At 40.9% G+C, this 19,837-nt stretch overlaps 1 protein-coding gene across 1 annotated transcript; it reads right to left on the bottom strand.

The window, feature by feature from the left end:
* Positions 1 to 325: 325 nt before the first annotated feature.
* LOC134153918 (uncharacterized) lies at positions 326 to 19,669 on the bottom strand. Its single transcript, XM_062600487.1, has 5 exons — positions 19,496 to 19,669; positions 16,225 to 16,470; positions 13,614 to 13,838; positions 3,945 to 3,998; positions 326 to 1,545 (listed from the first exon to the last, which is right to left on the bottom strand). The coding sequence occupies exons 1-5, from the start codon at positions 19,667 to 19,669 to the stop codon at positions 847 to 849; spliced, it is 1,398 nt and encodes a 465-aa protein (XP_062456471.1). The 3' UTR covers positions 326 to 846.
* Between the last annotated feature and the right edge of the window lie 168 nt (positions 19,670 to 19,837).

The raw sequence follows: 19,837 nt of genomic DNA, 5'->3' as shown, positions 1-19,837 counted from the left end.
TAGCCATGGCAACAACGCGCCGGCTTCTCCCGGGGAAAGGAAATTCAGCTTTAAAGGCAGCTCCGCACATCCAGCCTGTAGTGCGGCATCGCTCACGGCTCTTCTGGCTGCTCCTCCCTCGCGGTACCAAAGACGGCACGGAGCAACACCACGCGCATCCTCGAGCGCGGGAGCAGAGGTAGCTTGCAACGGGAGGACAGAAGCATCCTGCAGACCTTTTTTTTCTTTAGGATGCCATTTTGCTCCCTTTGCCGTGGTATCCCTGCGGATGTTCTAATGTAATCAAAATTTTTCCTTTAAAGAACGGACCAAACCAAGCTTAGTCTAAAGGAGCCAAGAAAGTGTTTATTAAAACAACAGAACATTCAGGATGCATCAAAAAGTGTTTGCAATATAAAAACAAAGTGCAACGCAAGTATCTACATACTTAAGTGTCCATTTCTTAAAGTAGCAGCATATTTCATAGAGTGCCTTTCATAACATTGTTTTCATAATAATGACAAGCATTCCTCATTTACTTGTATTTTTCAGCATCAGCCAGAAGATGTGAAGAGCTCTACCCTGTTAACGGAAGGCAATACGTGTCTGGCAGAGCTCAAAAAATAAAGGCAAAACCAGTTATGGATGGTGGAAAGCAGCATCTTGTGCCTCTAAGCTGGCACAGTGACAGTTATGTCTTCATACGCAGCATGTGTTCCCCAGTATTTAATTAACATGCCTTCTCTGAGAACTTTATCATTAGTTTTGTCAAAAGAAGAATTTCTCTTCCTTAATAGAATAAGAGCAAAGAATATCACTTCTGCTTTATTCTAATCATCACTTGTCTTTACAAAGCTTTTTCCACCATCACAAGCGCTCTAGTTTCTCTTTCATCCTTTCCCTCCGCCATATGTCTCGCAGTTGCCTGTACGTAGGCTCCTGGAAAACTCTCTCCACTTGTTTTGCAAAGCCAGGACTGTCTTCTTCCAGGGCATTAATAGCCTGCAAGGCGAAAGGAGTCTTCTCCCGGGGCAGCGGGTTATTCAGCGGCCTCACAGGTATCACAGAGTTGTATTTATGCTGTTTGTTGAGAGCATTGACAAGGCAGGTGTAAGACTGAAACTCACACCAACGACCATTCAGAAAGTTTTCTGTCAGCAGTATAATAGTCCACGCCGAGCCGTTCACAGCATCACTTAAGTTTTCCAATATATGTTTACCACAAGGCATCTCAGCAAAGATTATTCCAGGTTTAATACAAAATTCGTTCTGCAGCAGGTTCTGGATCCGGATGGCTTCATCTACATCATTCTCAGCATGCAGAATCACAAACTTATAGAAAACATCCTCAATATTCTCATTACTGCTGCAAACTTCTGGAGACCTACTTGCAGGCTCCTCAACTTCAGCAGAGAGGCTGCACAATTCATTAACTTGCTTGGAGTCTCTCTGTCTCTGACCTGTACTCGCTCGCTTAGCCTTTTTGCTGCTATCTGGTGAAAGAGTTGGTTTTGAATTAATAGTGCCCATTACGACAAACATGCATCCAGGAATGAGTTGCTGACACGATTAACATCTGTTCTTCCATTCTAAAAAAAAAAAAAAAAAAAAAAAAAAAAAAAAAAAAAAAAAGCAAAAAACCAATAAATCTTAGGAAAACATAAAAAAAATGTTCTTGTCTTTTTTAGAATAACACAAACTATTTTGGCTGGGGGAAGCTATTATTCATGCTAATGAAAGAAGGCAGAAACACTAAGAAAAAAGCTGATACTTCCTTTTACTGAAGCTACTAATTAAATTATCGCACTAACAAAACCTGCCAAAATTCAAACACGTGAGTTTTAGCTTTATGCATGAAGAGCATACAACTCTCTTGTAAGAGTACACCTGGGGAATTATGTGTACCTCCAAAACAAAAAGATGACACCAAATTGCATCAAAGTCAGAAAAAGCCAAGTCAATATATTACATAGTATACCATACAATGGATTAATACTCTTTTAATGAATGTGGTCAAAACATACCAAATCCTGCAAAATGTAGAATATAATTATAATCAAATACAAAGTCTCTGTATAAATACCATAGATAAACATACGCTTTATCAAAGTTCAAAACATATTCTACAAAGGAGTTGGAGACGTGTAGACTTACAGCGGCATTGGGATCAGATCTAAAGCAGTGAGAAGTTTCTAGCTCATTGAAATGGTAACCAGAGTAAGTTTAAATGATAAAAAGAAATATTATGCACGTGGTCTGTGACAAGAAAGGAGCAGTGATTAAGGAACCCAAAGAAATTGCCTCTGACCAGAAATACTGTGAGAAAAATAAAATCTTGGAAAAGCGAAATCATTTAGGGTGACCCAACGCTAATGCATAAGGATGATAAAATTAAGAAGAAAGAAGAATGTTGAATATGAGGAGAAATTTTTCGGGCTGAGCATTTGTGTTACATTAGTCTGAAAAGGACAGTTATGGTCTCATTAAGAGAAGGATGCTTCAGTCCATCATAACATTTCATAATCAGTTTAAAAAAATTGTACTCCAGCATAGAAAGTAGGGAGTACTTCCTTTTCCAAACACAATCTACAATTGAATTCAATAACTATTGAAGGCAATTAGGGATCAATCCAATACAGCTAATATTTATTACATGTTTTATTCAGCTTTTCACCTACAATTTGACATGACATCAAGCTAACAAATTGGTACCTTTAACCTTTTTAAAATGAAGAAGAAAGAACAACAAACTCTGAAGAATAGGCAATTGGACCATTTTGCACATTCTTTTTGTATTATATTTTAACATAAAAATGTAGCTACCTTTTCCTTTTGAGGTGGAAAGGGAGTTTTACCTTTGAGCATTCGTGGAAAGATATGCTACCATATGGGCAAATACAGACATTGGCAAATCTTGCTTTATCATCAAGTGCTTGTCCTGACCTTATCACACACTATTCACGTACTAAAGAAAACAGTTGAGAGATTAGCAAATCAGTCGTGACACGCAAGGTCTAGACTATAAACAAACACAAGAAATAACAATAGGCAGTCATTTTTTCCCCAGTTTTTTCCACATGTAGCTCTGATAGCACCATATCATTGGCTTTTTGTCTTGCCTTAAAAAAAAAAAAAAAATCCACTGGCCTAGGAGAGTAGCACACTTCCACTAAAAATGTTGTCATCAAGCAGTAAGAATTCAAGCAGCCATCAACTATAGACTTACTTTTTTTTTAAACAGCTATTTATTGATAAAGCAATACAAAAATTAAAGGATTTATGACTGAATGATTTTACAATGGTAATTTACAAAAGATGAAGGTGTCTGAAAGCCCAGATGCTATTTTGGAAATTTTGAAGGGGGTTAATTGGATCCAGAGTGGTCTTTCAGGTAGCAGGTCCACTGGAACTCGAGAGCCCTCCTCTGTTTTGGTGAGCAGATACTAACGTTGACAAAGCAGGATGTGGTTTTTGCTGGCACATGTTATCAGACTAACTGATACAGCTGGAAAAATCAGACAAGCGTTTGGGTGCACAAGCCTGGAAATCTGAAGGTGGCTGTGGAAGGCCTGAAAGTTTGGCCGTTTCTTCCTACATACCACTTCTTCCAGCAACCCATGTCTTACCTGGGTCCTTAGACCATGACGGTTATGATAAAATACCACTCTGACAGAGGCACAAGGCAATAACATAATTTAACAGTAATGCAACAGTTGGTTTTACTAATCGGATTAGTTGTTACTCCCTTGGATATTTACTTGGGAACATAACATCAAGAGAAAGATCAGTTCACCAAGAACAAAACAGCGGGTCCAATTCCTGACATTTACAAACTGAAATTCAAAGGATAATTTTCCACACCATTTAAGTGCTTCCTGCTTATGGGCCGACTTGGTAAGCTTACAACTCTCTTTTGTTCCTTGGTTATTTTCTTCTTTTCCACACCATATGCAAGGCTTTCTTACCATTTGCTTGGTGCTAATTCGAAACATCCGTGTTGAAGAGGAATGCAATACAAGCTACACAGACACAATACACGAAAAGCACAGCATCTGGCTTACCAGCCTCGAAATAAAAGACACGAAGTGTTCTTGCACTGTCTGCACCCCTGTGCGTGTGCACAGACACGCACGCACGCACTCACAAACTGCTGCATTCGTGCAACGGTAGGAGCCTCTTTTTCCCCCCCCCGGCAGTACCGTAACACATTTCACCTTGGTTGGACAGCACCACCTGGCGACCTATATATGCAATATTATATACGCCTTCACATTGATGCCGTACAACCAACGCACAGCCGCCGGGGTTCCTTGTGTTCCCAGGAGCAGCAGATGCCCTCCTGAACGGGTCTGTTCACGTCTGCTTGGGCTTTAGCCCGTGTCATTAGCGCTCACCGCAAGCGGTCAACTGATCCGCGAGCCATGAGCTCCCGCGCCAGCGGCACTGCAAGGTAACTGCGCTCCAGATTTGGCAACTCTCATTTGCTTTGGGAAGACTGCCTGCGTTGCTACAGTTACGAGGCCGAGGCACGCGCTCCTAGAAAGTTAAAGGCGAACCTGTCTTTCTTGCTGAGGCTGAGGTGATATGCAGAAGCGATGCAATCCATATGCCTCATCTACGGGATGATGCAATGGGATTTCTGAATTTTAAGAAATGCCAGAGTAAGCTCCAAGCACCCCACAGGAAGAGCGTATGTAGGCTGGTAACCAAAAAGAAACAGACTAGGAATAAAAATCGGTAAAGCCATGTCACCATCCTTTGGGGAGGCAGTGATTTTGTCCAAGATCCAAAAATAAAGTCTTTTATTATTATAATCCACTCTGTGGCACAGCACAATAATAAAGAGTGCTTCCAAAAAGAATTAATGTAATTTCCTCCTCTCTCAGATGCCACATTTTAGAACGTTACAACCTTTTAAATAAGCAAATAAGGGCCCAATTAGCATTATGTCATTCCCTCACTACTGCTCAGGATTATACTTCATCTTTTTAAGCACCAAAGAGAGAAATGTTTTGTAGAGGACAAAATGGCAGTATTACATCTTTTTCCTGACACGAGTATGCCCGCCCGACACTTTGGTCATCGGATTTTTGGTGTGGTGCTAACGTTTGTTTGCAGAGAAGGTTAGGAATTAAAGAAAGGAAGAATCTGATCACTCTTGTCTCAGTGGAACCCAAGCCTTGGGGGCTCAAGCATAAATGTAGGACATATGTTTTCAAAAGGCCTTTCCTGATTACTCATGCTCTTACAAATGAACAAAACCTCACACAGAAGAATCAACTGTTCCAGCTACAAGAAGAAATATCTATTTTAATACTTATGGTCTTCCTCCCTTCACCCCCTCTCCATAGACAGGATGGTGGTAAGGTCACAGGTGCAAACCTACATCAAGAAGAGTCACATTTTCCTTCCCAGGTGGAAGATAAAAATAGTCTTTTGAAGACTAACATCCCCAGAGAGCACAAGAGCAAAAGGTTTCCCAGGCCAATCTACTGCGAATTTGCTTGACACACGAGACACGGTCAGTAATGGGAGTCGCCACCTGTGCCACGCTGCCAGGCGTTGCCAACTCACCCCAAACCGCGCACGGACGTGCGACAGAAGAGCGCAGTCCCCAAGGAGCACGCATGGAAAAGCTCCTACAGCTATTTAACAGTTGCCCAACACAACTGTGAAGATGAGGACAAGGAGTGCAGCTGCTCCAGTGCAACCTTACGTCTTCCATAAAGAGGGGAGGACTGATAGGACAAACCCGCGTGACTCACAGCACCAAAGGCTCTACGGCTCTAGCAGAAATCATCTTTTAGGCAGTTGTTCCCAGGCGAGGGGCTGCTGGTCCAAGCCAGGGAGTCACTGTGCTAAGCTGTGTGCAAGACGCGCACTAACAAGGCAGCTTCTGCCTCTGCAAACGAGCCAGTGTAAGTTGTGACAGGACGCCACAGCCGGCTGACACAAGCAGGCTGCGCGCCCAACGCCCTTCGCGCTGTCCTTGCGTTCCCGCAGCCCTCCGTCACCCAGGCTGCGGAGACGCGTGCCCCCAAGGAGCTAGCAGAGGGACTGCATTCACACCGTAACGCGCCGCGAGGCCTTACCAGCTCCTTCCACTGACCTCTCAGGAATCCCTGGACCTCAAAACTCAAGCCTTGCCCTCCCTGTCGCTGTTACTCCTCCACTGTACATTCTCAGAGCAACATTTAAATACAATTTAGGGTTAGCGATGGTTTTGCTCTACCCATTTTACTCCAGCACCTGCTACCGCAGATAACTGAGCACTGACTATACTTAACATTGAAGATCTGATGATGTGACAGGCCCTTCCTGACTTAGCAGGCGTCACCAGCAATTTAGGAATACACCTGAACGCTAATGAATCGATGACACTGATTTTTAAGTAGCTCTTTTTGTTCTAAAAGTCAAGATAGATGCATCAAGTGTCAAAAAATTAATTCCCCAATACCTTCGGAACTCTGATACGGCCCCAAACGCGCGTCAGGAAACTCAGTTCAGACGGTTCACGTTACTAGGGTAAGCGGTCCTCCGAGGGAGAGGAGCATCCGATCTGCTCCCTGAATCAACCCTGTCAGCCCAGCATAGCAAAGCACTTTCAGCTTACTGTATCAAACTGAAAACCAGGGTGACTGAAGAACTGCTCGAGTCCAACACCCCTCCTGAAGGAGGGCCACGTCCTCTCCCAGGGCCAGGGAGGGGGACAGCTGAGGGTGGTAACAGCACCAGTTGCCCAGTTTCTGCCTGCCACTGCACATCTGCTAGAGCTCCAAGTGAACCTAGCTGCAGGTCAACTGCACACAATATTTGTCACTTCCTGACACGTATTTATCCTAGTAAAAAAGCCAGTATTGTCTATATGCTATTAGGCTCAGTCCACAAATTAAAGGCTTCACACAGAGAAATATTTGATTTTGCTTCAAAGCGTCACTCTGAGCACAGACAAGCCTGTCAGCCCTCGCAGAACAATCCCACTGTTCAGGATCTCATCAATATATCCTTTCATAACTCCCTAACAGCCTTCCAACAGTTTTGATTAATTTGGTTCAGCACATTCCCATATGCCATCTTGTACCAGAAACTCCATGTTCTTGAGTAATTATTTTAATAACAGTTGAAACCCATTTGTTTCACATGGAACACGGCCTTGGATGACTACATCATATTCAACCACCAACATTTTTCCTCCAAGAGTCGTGCTACTCCCCATTCTCTCGTATTGCCCCCTCAACTTCAAGCACTCCTACAGAGCGCTCCACAGCTTTCTGGTCTCATAAGACATTGCACATAATAGAATATTACACACAGAGATATCATCTCTATTAGCAATGTTCGGGCAAGACCTCTGCATTTTGTATTATTTTTATTCTTTAAAATGCATGAGCTTTTTGATCAAGCAAGCTTGTTCTTCTCTTACAGCTGTAGCTTTCCTAATTAAAGATATACAAGCCATCTTTCTCCTTAACATGATTTTTCAGAAGAAGCCTCAAGGCTGATCCTGCTCAGATTTTATTTTCAAATAACCCCCCCCCCCAAAAAAAAAATCTGAAGAAATATCGTCCTTAATATGTACTTTTTACTTCATTTTTGAAGTTTGAGCTTACCAAGCGCATTAGCACTGTACGACCCTCAGAGCTGTCACCTTTTCTGATACACAAAACCCCAATTTACCTGGCTGAAGTTGCCACACCATTAAACCAGACTCTGCTGTGCTAGTTCTACAGCAGCAATTGCACTTGCACACAACACATTTTGCTACCTCACTGCCAGGTACCAAAATCTGGTAAGAGAAGGGCAACGGCAGGGGCTCTGCAGTATGGTGAAGCAACTGCTGTTCTTCGCATCCTGCAGCAACGCAATAGCAACACCTGCAACCCTGCACTGCTGTCCCTGCAGACTTGCCCCATTGGCAGGAGCTACCAACCGGCACACAGTAATCCTGTTCAGCAACCACAGCATGAATGTAGGAGTCAACTCCAGCAGAGAGGGGATTCTTCCAAACATCGTGTGGAGAGAGAGAGACAGGGTAAGGAAAAGTCTGAGCAAAGGACTTTGGCATTTTGGTTTGGCAAAAACCAAACCTCAGAAAAAATGGGCAAGTCCGAGCTGGTATAAACCTTATTTTGTTTGGAGAGGGTATTCAAAAGCAAAAATATATTTTATTACACAAACTCTCTCTGTCATCTCAAAACGAAAACACTCTTCTTTCCTCCATTTTTCTGATCAATTATTAGGAAACACACTATTAGGAAACACATTATTAGGAAAACACACTATATTGTTCCTCAGATAGTTTCCAAAATAGGCAGCAATAAATGACACAACTGCTTTAAATGTAATTATTTTTGTATTTTCAGAATTAAGAAGTTTGGTTTCCATTTTCAACTTTAGCTCATTATTGTTAACATTTAAGAGGAAATCTCAGAAGCAACACAATCACTAAGGACTCTAGCATCTGGCATCTAATAGGGTATTCTTTCAGGACACTGCAGACAGAGCATAATCATTCAGACATGAAACAAAAGAAATAAAATGAGAAAAAATAGCTTAAGCCCTCAGGAGAAGTGTTTAACAGCTAAAACTCTCATTACTGTATCCCTTCTTCTGAGGCTTAAGCAACAAGAGATAAGGACAAAAGTGCAAGCTGTATAACATCATTAAGCGACGTACCTTCGCACACCTGCATCGCAGCCAGCAGCCCTCGTACCTTTTGCCATACTCAGGGAGATCCTCATGGAAGCAATGACTGGAGCACAGTGCTCACAAGGACTCCATCGCAGCTGCATACATATACACATACACACGCATATATACGTATACACACACACACACACATATATATACAGGCCCACGCAGCATGGCAGCCCCTGGGCTGCGCACCACATGGCAAGAATAGAAACCGATGAAAACCACTACCAGAAAAAAAGAAAGAAAGAAAAAAAAAGCCATAATGCTTTTGAGAAAAAACTGTTTTAGGTGTCTACAGATTGCCAAAGAGGCATTACCAGAGCCATTGCTGGTGGTGGTGGGAACAGCTAAACAGAGAATGCTGTCATAACACTATGTGCTATGAAAAGCAAGCGCCACGCTGCTCAAAAATCCAGAAGAGGAAGTTAAGCATCAGCTGAATTTAGCATAGCAAAAGTTAAAAGTTCACAATAGTCAATAAGCATAAAAAGCTGGAGAAGCCTTTTAAAAACAGCCCAATTTAAAAATCACAGGCCACTTACCTTCCCAGGCACATTCAGATTAGTTCATTCCCCTTTCTTCAGAAACCTTAGGGCAGCACAACTTGCTAGAAAAAGCATTTGTAAGAGGTCACAACATTAACATACAGTCCGTTATAAGTTCATTTTTGTTTGTCAGATCAGAAATTTACAGAAACGAACAGATTTCTTTTTCCACTTCACCACCACAAAGCCAACAGAGCGATAGTGATACATAAAACACACTACCTTCCAGTCGTGCACGACAGCATCAGGCTATCCACGCGACCCCGCTGCTTTTAGTGGTTTGGAAAAAGAACTATAAATCTGCATTTCATAAAGCATTTCCCTGATAACATGCAATGAGCTTGCTTTGCTTCAGGGTGCAGAACGCAAGCAACGAAACCCGTGCTGCTTTCTTGGGAAACAGCATCCCTTTCTCCACGAGAATCCTACTCTAGTCACACTGCAGGTACAGATGCTTTTTTTTTTTTTTTTTCTCTTTTTTTACAGGAACCTGGCCTTGTACACCAGCTTTCCGCACTGTCTTACACTGTAGCTGAACTGGAGGGTCGGGCTTAAAACCTCTCCCTCAGTAACCGGTGCCTGACTAAGGCAGCGGGAACGCAGGCAGCTGCGCCCGGGCCGCGGTGAGTCCGTCCGGGGAGCCGCTGTCTAAGAGGGGCAGCGGGTCCGGAGCCCGGAGCACATGTTCCCGCTTCCTCCTCGGAAAAGCGCTCACGGTCACGTGACAGGTCAGCTGATCCTCTGAGTCATCTCGTCATTTTTACAAATTTTTTTCCAGTAGTTCTTGTTGTTTCGGTAAGAGGAGTGGTTTTCAGTGGAAACGTGCTCTGGCCACCACAGGTTGTCTTAAGCTGCCTTGAAATCCTGAGTGCCAGGCACTTAAAGCCTTTAAAAAAGGTGGACTAACATTCCACAGAATTTACCCACGTTTCAAGACAAATGCTTTCTTGTACCCACTTAACGTAAGTATTCTTAAAAGATTTTGAATGTAGAACCACCAGAAGGGAGGGAGGGGGAAAACAAGACAAAAAAGCAATTTTTGGAAAGGGCCTGTAAAATCAACGATGGCTAACTAAATCAGATTTCTAAAACTGTCTAAAACTTCTAAAAATTTGTCAAAATGATCAGTGCTAGCATTCAACAAGCTATATAAAATACCTCCCACCACAAATCAAGCTACCACAAGTAGCATTTCAAATTTATATCCCATCATTAGACATCACTTAGATAAATGTTTCTGGTTCATCCTGTATTAACCTTTTATCTACAGAATTAACGTTAACAGATGCAGTAGATCCCACATTATTCCTGGCATCAGAGGTCAAATACTTTGAATTCCACTCCAACAGGCAAAGATTTATAAATACTACCGCGTGTACTGCAAAGAGCCAGTAACCATGGTATCTTGCTCAAAGTTGAGTTTTTCCAGTAATGGGAAAGCAGAGCTAGTTGGGAACAGCAGTGAACTGATGCACTCCTCACTGTACAGCAACAGAAATAACGATCAAGCGTCATGCAGATTTACACTCTTGCAAGTAATGTGTTAAAACACGTCAACTTCTTCCAAAAAGCTTTGAATAACAATTTGAGAATAATGCTCACCCCGCCAAATGTAAACAAAACAATCAGACCACATTCATATATTAATTTTTATTTTCCCATACAATATTCACAGGGTCTGCCTTTTGTCTTATTCAAACTAAATTTTTTTTGCAAACTAAAACAAGAACTGACATTTCAGGACATGAAAAGAAGTTCTGTAAACATAAAACATCCAAGGAATAGCTGAAACCCAGGGCCTTTTGCAATTTAAAAACACAGCTGTATCTCATTTGAGAGGGTGATTTAGTTGTGCATCATACCATTAAAGGAAAGGATTCTTTTCATATATAAAAAGATGTGGCTTTCACAAAAAAGAAAAATCACAAAGCATTTTCTTCACCCATTGCTGAAGTGTTAGCGTGTGTTTTATTACATCCTATTCAGTAACTTACTTTAAAAAATATATACAGCTATGTTTAAACATGTGTATTTGTGCCATGTTTTTAATAACACAAAAATAAAGGCTTTTTTTTTTTTAAATCTATTGCTGCATATTATGCAGCAAGATACCAGAGGATTGGTTCAGACACCTAACTTCAATGCAAAAGTCAAGTCCACTAAACCTACGCAGTGGGAGTAATATTGAGTTAAACTGTCCCACTTCACACATTCAAACATTAGGAAAAAATAGACATGTGTATGTGATGGCCAACCAGTATTTGGTTTACCTCACTGTTTACCAATTTTGACAGCACACAGAACAACTGATTTAGTTGAGGGGAGGGAGGGGAGAAGAATCATGTTTCACATCTTTAAAACAAAGACTTCTGTTGTGATTACAGCTACTCAAAAGTGATATTCAGACTTCAAAAGATTAGAGTGGAGACTATCAAAATTAAATCATGTTTTTATCCCACATTTGCACCCCAACTGCCCTATTCACTTCATCTTTGTGTGTCGTAATGCATAAAAAAAATTCTGCAGCTCAGTTGCTGAAACACACAAGAACAAAGCATATAGGCACAATCAAGAATGTTGTGTACAGGCACAGATTTGTGTCTTAAGAAGAAAGCACTAGCTCATTCCAATTGAGTCTAACTTTCTGGGAAGTTTGTATCCCAAAAATGGGACTGCAATTATTTAAAATTCAGTACAAGATAGAAGGATACTATACATAGCTGGCATAATATACATTAAGCTTTTTAATACCCCAGTGACCTTTAACTTCTTTGAATTGTTTTTCTCTTCAGTTTCTGCAAGGACAGTTGATCACTTTGGAGACAGGGAACATTAAAAAAAATGATCACAACATGTTAAAGTCAGGTCATCTTAGATCAGTTATTCAGAATGCCCAAGTGTTACCTGTATGTATACTTCTCAATGTTTTTGCTGAAAATACAGGCAATTAACGGGGATTTAGCATTCTTCCTGTTTGCTATAAGCTAGTTTAAGTAGCATCTTTTAAATTAAGCTCAGTAACACACACAAATTTGTTTTTGCCTCAGTTTAGTCTGTGTGCACTTAAGAATTGGTCAGAGTCCATTTACTCCTCCAGAGCTATCTGAAGGAGTTTAGCCTTACTTTCATTAGCTCAATTCAAGCTACTTTTATGTACATACATTTACTACCTTCCACATCCAAATAAAACAAGACTTTACAATACATAAGCTACTAAAGACATGAGCAGTGGAAACAACATAACTACAAATCTACCAAAAAGATACCCTGAAATATTTAAAACATTTCCTGACCACTAGCAAAAAAGTGGCAATTAGATGCACAAGGCCATAATGTATCAGTGCACCACACACAGGGTAATAAAATGTACAGCACTCGTGCAATGCAGTATCAATATCAAATTGGCTTCTTAATAGGAAAACAATTTAGTAAAAAGCTTTGTATGTGCCTAACAGATGCAATATAACTTTGTCCAGTGCTGATGCTGCCTTGCTTAACAAACCAAGTTACCTCTGATCTTAAATCTGAAAAGCAGCAGCAGCTTTTTCAGAAGCAGAGACTGTATAGGTTCAGTGACAAAGTTACAAGATTCTCTATTTTATTGCATTTTTTTTTAAATAAACTGGGGAGATTTGGATTTTTGAATACAGAAAGTGGATTTCCTGAGTAGTCTCAGTTTACAATTTGTTCAGTAAAACAAACATTGTAAAAGAGGAAATGCAATGTATTTTTATGTAGAAGAATGTGTGTTTAAACAAATGCACTCAAGTATAGAATTTAGCAAGTTTGGAAGGTGAAGACTTACCAGGCTGGTAAAGAATTTGCACCATGATGTAGTGTCAAGCTTGCAACAGTTTTAGAAATAAGCAAAGAGTATCATTGGATTTTTTTTTTTTTTTTTGTCACAGCAAATCAAAACAGTGCAAGAAAACATTCTGCAACTACAGTTCATCACATTTGCCTGTTTATAATCCAATACAATCAGCTTGAAAATTAAAATTGAGTCAGTTTTTCACGTATATTGTACTTCATATCAGACACTACATTACTGGGTTCTTTTAAAGCATTATACCACAGAAGGGTAATCTTACTGGTAAAGTCAAACTCAGTTTGGATTAAAATCAGTAGAAATAAAGAATGGCTGGTCACTCTCAGGTATTTAATACAAGCATCAGAAAACATTAAGTTAAAGTTTTCCTTATACTTCAAATTGTGAGTTCCTTCTGTATTTTAGGGGGCATGTTTTGTGATTTTAATGGATGAGGAGGGGTAGACACATCTAAATGTTGCACGTATTTAGTTCCTTTGTACCTACAATTAATTGGAGAACAGTAATTTTACAGATGAATAGCACACAATGACCTGAAGCATCATCACTGCCAGTTATGATCCAACACGGGTTGTGGTGGTTCTTTTATCTGAGAAGAAGCTTTTGAGGAGAAATACCTGCCCGATACTAACTACAAGAAGAATGATTGCTTCTCCTATTGACCAGTAGGCTACTCTTGTGTTTAAATCCTCCGCTCTGCTGCGGCCTTGTGCTTCTCTCAACCGGAAATGAGTCTGATAATCGATGACAGACTTCAGAGCTTCATGAATCGAAACACAGGCAGACTCCATCTAGAAAAGTAAACAAATACACAGTTCTGTATAAAGAACCCTAACACTTTGTCAAGTTTTGTGGTTTGACATTTAAAAACGAGGATTCATATAACTTTACAGACTAAAGATCAGCTCTGTCCATTGTCAGATTGAAACACTAAAATTTAACTTGATTAATCAAATTCCACACACATGAATGTGATGACGTAAGTACAAAAGCTTGTAAAACTGCAGATCCAGTAAGTGATGCACTAGGAAATGAAATTTAAATTCATATATGTTTGCATTCAAAAGGGAACATAAGCAATACTGTATTAGAATATATCAGTGATCTCCCATTTCTTAATTTTACATACACTAGCCAAACAAGAAGCAAGTCTCTTCTCAGATTTAGGTAGCTACCAATTAATTTATATCATTACAATATGCACAGTGAAATACACAAGCATATAATGTATACAAGTATGATGATCTTCACACAAAACTCACGTAAACAGCAGTTTTATAAAGTCCTGAAGTTTAGACTATGGACATAAACATGTTCCTCTGGCAAAAAAAATCTTTGGTTAGTTACACATTATGTAAAACATGACTAGAAAAAGGACAATTCTGACAATAACTGTGTTCTAGATACTCCCTACCACATTCATATAATAAGTACTTGAAAGTTGTCCAACTCCATTTGACATTTCTCATAAGAATCACATTTCATTTTCTACACTGAAAAAAATCTTAACCTTTTCAATCATCACATATTCATGGCTTTCCAAGCTCTAGCTCATTTTTTACATAAAGGATAAATTGAAACTGTAAGAAGTTTAACTCAGTCAGTACTGCCCGTTTCCAGCATCAAGAATTAATGAATATATCTTCAAAATACTGAAGTTCTAACCAGTTGGTTATGTCCTAAAAGTATTATTTCCTGAAAAAGAAATGTCTGGCACCCTAATAAGATGTCTCAGTCACTTATATTTATGCCAGATCTGCTTTTCAAGTTGATGACTTTCAAAGAAGGTGTCTGAACAAGTCTAAGACACTCTTCCAAAAAAATTCAGGAAGAGATTTCTTGCATTAAGTTCCACCATTGATCTCACTGATAAATTACAAAGCCCTCCTACTCTGCAACAGGAATCTTAAATTTAAGAACAATGTCAGTCTGGTTTCAGCGATTTACCTTTTACAGTCCCTGTGAAAGTCTGCCTCCAACTTGGTCACACTACAAGCCTCAAGATAACTGCAGTGAGCACCTACTTAGCAAAGATGCATTATACTGCTCCTTCCCCAAAGATCTTATTTGCATTACATATGAAACAATCCACTGATAAACTTGATTTTTCTGGTATCCTCTCCCATACCCTAGCTGCCAAGATGCTAGACCTAGAGACTACACTTTGTGTTCTCAAAACTCCCTCTACTGGTGTCAGAGTAGTAAAAAAAGCCCACTGACCAACCAACACAAAATCCCCCCAAAACAACAAAACAAACACCCTAGAACAAAACACAGAATGAAGGCTAAAGAAAGGACAGTAAGATGGGGTGTTAAGGAATCAGGAAAAGATAAAAGCAGAGAAAAGTGACAAGAAAGAAGAGGTAAGATCCGCAATTGAATTCACAGCAGGTCATCTACTTACTACAAATCTTAGCTAATGCAGACTTATATGGCATAAATTCAAGTGAGCGAAAGTTGATGGATATTGGGAAGCCATATTTATACCTTTAAGTCCAGACTAGTAAAACAGTGGCCACACCCAGCATTTTAAAATGGTTGTTTAAAATGATGATTGATGACATTTATACTATAAAGAACATTAATAAGAACTCATGGAGTAAGTGTTCCAAGGGAAATTTTGATAGATTTAATTTAGCCAGATGTAGTGCAAAACTGTAAAATCCAGAAGAAAGAAGGAAACATTAGGAGAGTAAGTTCGGGCTAAGAATAACGCTTTGACACTCAGTGTCTTATACAGGACAATTAGCAAGAAACCACCTAAATATAACTAAGTTTTCCTGGAATTTTCTTCTCATTTTCTCCAAAGCTCAGAAATTTTGAAAAGCCTGATCCATTAACATCTCACACGTCGTAAAATCCATGCTTCCACAGATGCAGAAACACAGCATTTAAAGGCAGTTCCCTTAAAAAAAAAAAAAAAACACTCGCCTAGATTAAGTTGTTAATCCTCATTTTCTCTTAAACACTTTGTTCTGTGTGTTAAACAAAAATTGCTTCTCAGCTTTGCTCTGTGTTCAATAAATCCTATCTTTAGAAAAATTTTCATTTTTAGTAACACAGGTTATTTTAAAGAAGCTCCAACCTATTAATTTTCAGAAGTGATACAGATATCTAGTGCAGTTGAACTGGAAAAACATTCACTCCGCCAGCTGAAGTCGAACAACAGCATTTTACCTGGGTAAGTGCAGTTACTCTGTTTTCACTAGGAAATAGCGGAGGATCTTCTCCAACCTGGAAATCGAAGTACACAGTTTTGTGTGTGAAAGTAGAGAATTCATTGCTGAAGCAGAATTTGTATGTTCCATTTCTGGATGCAGTAAATGTGAAACTATCATATTGCTTCTTCATCTCTTTGTACAAGACAGTGCCATCAGGATCTTCCAACCGACAGTCAACATCATAATGACCTCCAGTGATCACCTGAAAAACACCCCCAAGAAACTGTCTTTTTAACAGAACAGACATTCAATATATTTATTCTCAAAAGCATGATTTGTCAAGTGGAGCTTCAAGATATCTTGATCTGACAAATATGTTTTAAAATATAGTGCATTAATTTGAAAGCCTTCCAATGCAAATTTGCAAAAATCATTCTCTTAAGGAGTTTTTTAAATTCAGGACACAAAATATCAGCTATCTTTTCAAACAGTTTATGAGAGAGAGATTATAATTACTTTAGTTTAAGATACTAACACCATACCAGAGACTACAGTACATGAAACATGATGGGGGCAAAGACATAATTATAATGAATCATTTGTTATATTCACAAGCCCGTCCATTGAACAGATTCAGAAAACTGAGATCATCAAAATCCAACAAAACAAATTCTTTCTGTATGGCCTGACGGGCATTGCATAGTTACCCTATTAGGTCAAGCTGCTTTATGCTGCAGAAATGGCTTACGTCCAGTAGAACAGGTATTACAACTTGGCTCATTTTCATACGCGTATGTCAAGAGAGTGTCATTCAGAGGGTCTGCTGCCTCACGCATGTACAATTAATGACTATTTCTTCCCCACATCAGCACGTTCAGGTAACAGCTACAAGTGATTTGATACTGTTTTAAGTATTTTCAGGCTTTGATTAGTGCTAGTCTACAGCATGCTGTTCTAAAGAATCAGACTAGTAACTCTATCCCCAAGGCAAGACCAATTGGCAGCTCACAAATTACTATTCTGATGACTCTCAGGCTAGCAGTTTTAAGTTTAATTCTTGCTCCCAATTTCTTGCCTTTAAGATAAAGTGTCCTCAAGGAGGAAGAGACATGCACTCAAAGGTATGGCCCTCTATGCACGTAGAGAATCTTGTTAAAATAGAAAAGTTTTACCTCCACTTGAAATATCTGAGTATCTCATTGAATATATAATGTAATAAGGATTTATTCAGAGGTGCTGAGAACCATAATCTGCCCTTCAGATAAGCACTTGACATTACATAGTTGAAGCTACCTGTTTACCTAGGTATCAAGTTTTAAATGTCCAGTTCACAAGCGATATCTTCGTATTTTTTTCCAGAAATGTGATAACAAGATAAAAAGGGCAAATTAGTTTAAATGACCACTTCTTCAATGCATTATCATCAGGTAGAAACACAGCTTATTAAAGCTCCTCTGAACAACCCATTACAAGACTGTTTTCAGACTCCTACCACTTAGGCCTTTCAGACTTTAATCAATCATATTCAGGTTTCCTACCCTGGCTGTCCACTTCTATATGAAATACACAAGAGAAACCCAACTAGAAATGATAATCTGGTCACAAGGAAGAATTCAGGAATAAAATTTTCTATAACAAAATAACGGTTCATCTTTGAGGTATAATCTCAAATTTGACAGAGAAGGGTTCTTGACCACTTATATGAAATTTATTCACATATATTACAGATCCTGAAAGGGTGAGTTTACACACGTGTGTGAAAGACTTGCTTAGATGTTTCCCCAGTATTCCTTCCCACAGAGCCTGCTTGAGTCTCTTCTCTTCTCTTCTTTCTGACATTGTGCCTAAGGACACTGCGCTTCATTTGACTAGTAGTAGGACAAAATAGACTTTTTAACAATACTCCTAGTGTTTTGATCTGACTTAAAACCACCAATGGAAGTGAGAATACCAGGCTTCTGCCCTGCAATCTCCAATGATATCCAGCTCAAAACAGCTAAGGAAAAGTACTGCAAGCAAGAGACTTTATGAAAAAAAATGAGAAGGAACAGGCAGGGACAAGAAAACCGGGGTCTGAGAAACAAGAGAGTAGGAAAAAAAAATCTAACAAAGAACGAAAACATGTACGACAAAGTACAAGGGCCGATACTGGTAGGAATGCAATGGTTCCTGAAAACACTAAAGGTGGAACAGCAGCAAGGAAAAAATGAAATATGGGACTTGAAAGAGAAACATCAGTCCATTAAAGCATGCTGCCTCTCAAGAGCCCTCAAAGATAAGCATGATTTCCATTGACAAGAATGTCTTCTCTCTAGTGCTGCAACCGCTCTACTAGCTGTCAAGGACTTCACCAATTGAAGTGACAGACTTGAAGCCTCCAACCCAGCTGATAAACTCCAGAGACATCCAAACTGTCTGGGCTATTGTTTGCTTTTTAAACATGAGAAAGCTGCACACCACTGTCACTATGGCTGCAGCTTCAAAACATTGGAGACTGGGAGAATCAAGAATAGCTGGGCAACCTCACTTAACACACACACACTAAAAATAGTTTTCAAGTATATTTTAGTTCTTTGGGCCAGGTTGGTCTGGAACAGGTTGCCCACTGAGGCTGTGGAGTCTCCTTCTCTGAAGATATTCAAACCCCACCTGGACTCGATCCTGTCTAATGTGCTCTAGGTGACCCTGCTTGGGCAGGGAGGTTGGACTAGATGATCGCCAGAGGTCCCTTCCAACCTGACTGATTCTGTGCTTGCATATTTTATTTTCTGTAAGACTCCCATCCCAAGGAGCTCCACAGGAGCTGACTCTTGTCCCAAGCCAAAGGCACTTAGCTAGTAATTAACTACCTAGTCAGTCACTTTCTCTCTGTTTGCTGCGTGGCCCCATTCAAACCGCGCCCCAAACTGAGAAGTATTAGTTCCTTATAGTGCATGGTGCTCATCATCCAAACGCTTCACAAATCACAATAAAATCACTCTCACAGCACTTATTTGATAGGAGCATTTTAAATGTTTTCCTTAATCTGTATGCAGAACACTATCAGCCACCGTGATTAAGGCAAAAACAACACCGAGTTTTGGCAACTAGCTTTGCACACCCTGCTTAGCTCCAGATCAAGCTCGTGCCTTTCTCGAAGCAGGCGGTGGCACACAAGGCCTCCCGAGAGCAGAGCGATAGGGAGCAGCACCCTCAGCTGCAGCTGAGCGCCGGGAGGAAAGGGCCGGGACGGGCCCCGCGGGCGGGCCCCACCGCGGCGGCGCAGGCCCGGCGCCCCTCGGCGGTACCTGGAACTCGAGGGTGCACTTGGTGCCCTGGGCGATCTCCTCGTAGAAGCACTGCTTGGCGTTGTCGGGCAGCTCGAAGGTGATCTCGGAGGCGCTGGCGGCGCAGGCCGCCAGCAGCAGCGGCAGCGCCAGCCGCCCCCAGGGCCCCGCGGCCGCGCGGCTCCGCAGCGGCATCTCCAGCGCGGGCGGGCGGGCGGGGGGTCGGGAGGGGCGGGAGGGGCCGGGCCGAGCCGCGGCGCGGGCCGAGCCGGGGCACCCGGGACGCGCAGGCCGGAGGCGGCGGCGGCGGCGTGGCGGAGCGGCCGGGACGGGGGAGCGCGCCGGCACCCGGAAGCACCCAGA

This window comes from Rhea pennata, chromosome Z, assembly GCF_028389875.1.
Source record: "Rhea pennata isolate bPtePen1 chromosome Z, bPtePen1.pri, whole genome shotgun sequence".
NCBI lineage: Eukaryota > Metazoa > Chordata > Aves > Rheiformes > Rheidae > Rhea > Rhea pennata.
Note: the sequence above shows the minus strand (reverse complement) of the source record. Positions and strands in the feature narration are given on the sequence as shown.

Excerpts from the sequence above, each read along its gene's own strand:
- LOC134153918 (XM_062600487.1), bottom strand. The coding sequence starts at position 19,669 with ATGCCGCTGCGGAGCCGCGCGGCCGCGGGGCCCTGGGGGCGGCTGGCG. Across the intron at positions 16,471-19,495 it reads AGTGCACCCTCGAGTTCCAG|GTGATCACTGGAGGTCATTA; the intron begins GTACCGCCGAGG and ends GGTGTTTTTCAG. Across the intron at positions 3,999-13,613 it reads AAAGAACCACCACAACCCGT|CTTGTATTGCATTCCTCTTC; the intron begins GTTGGATCATAA and ends GTGTCTGTGTAG.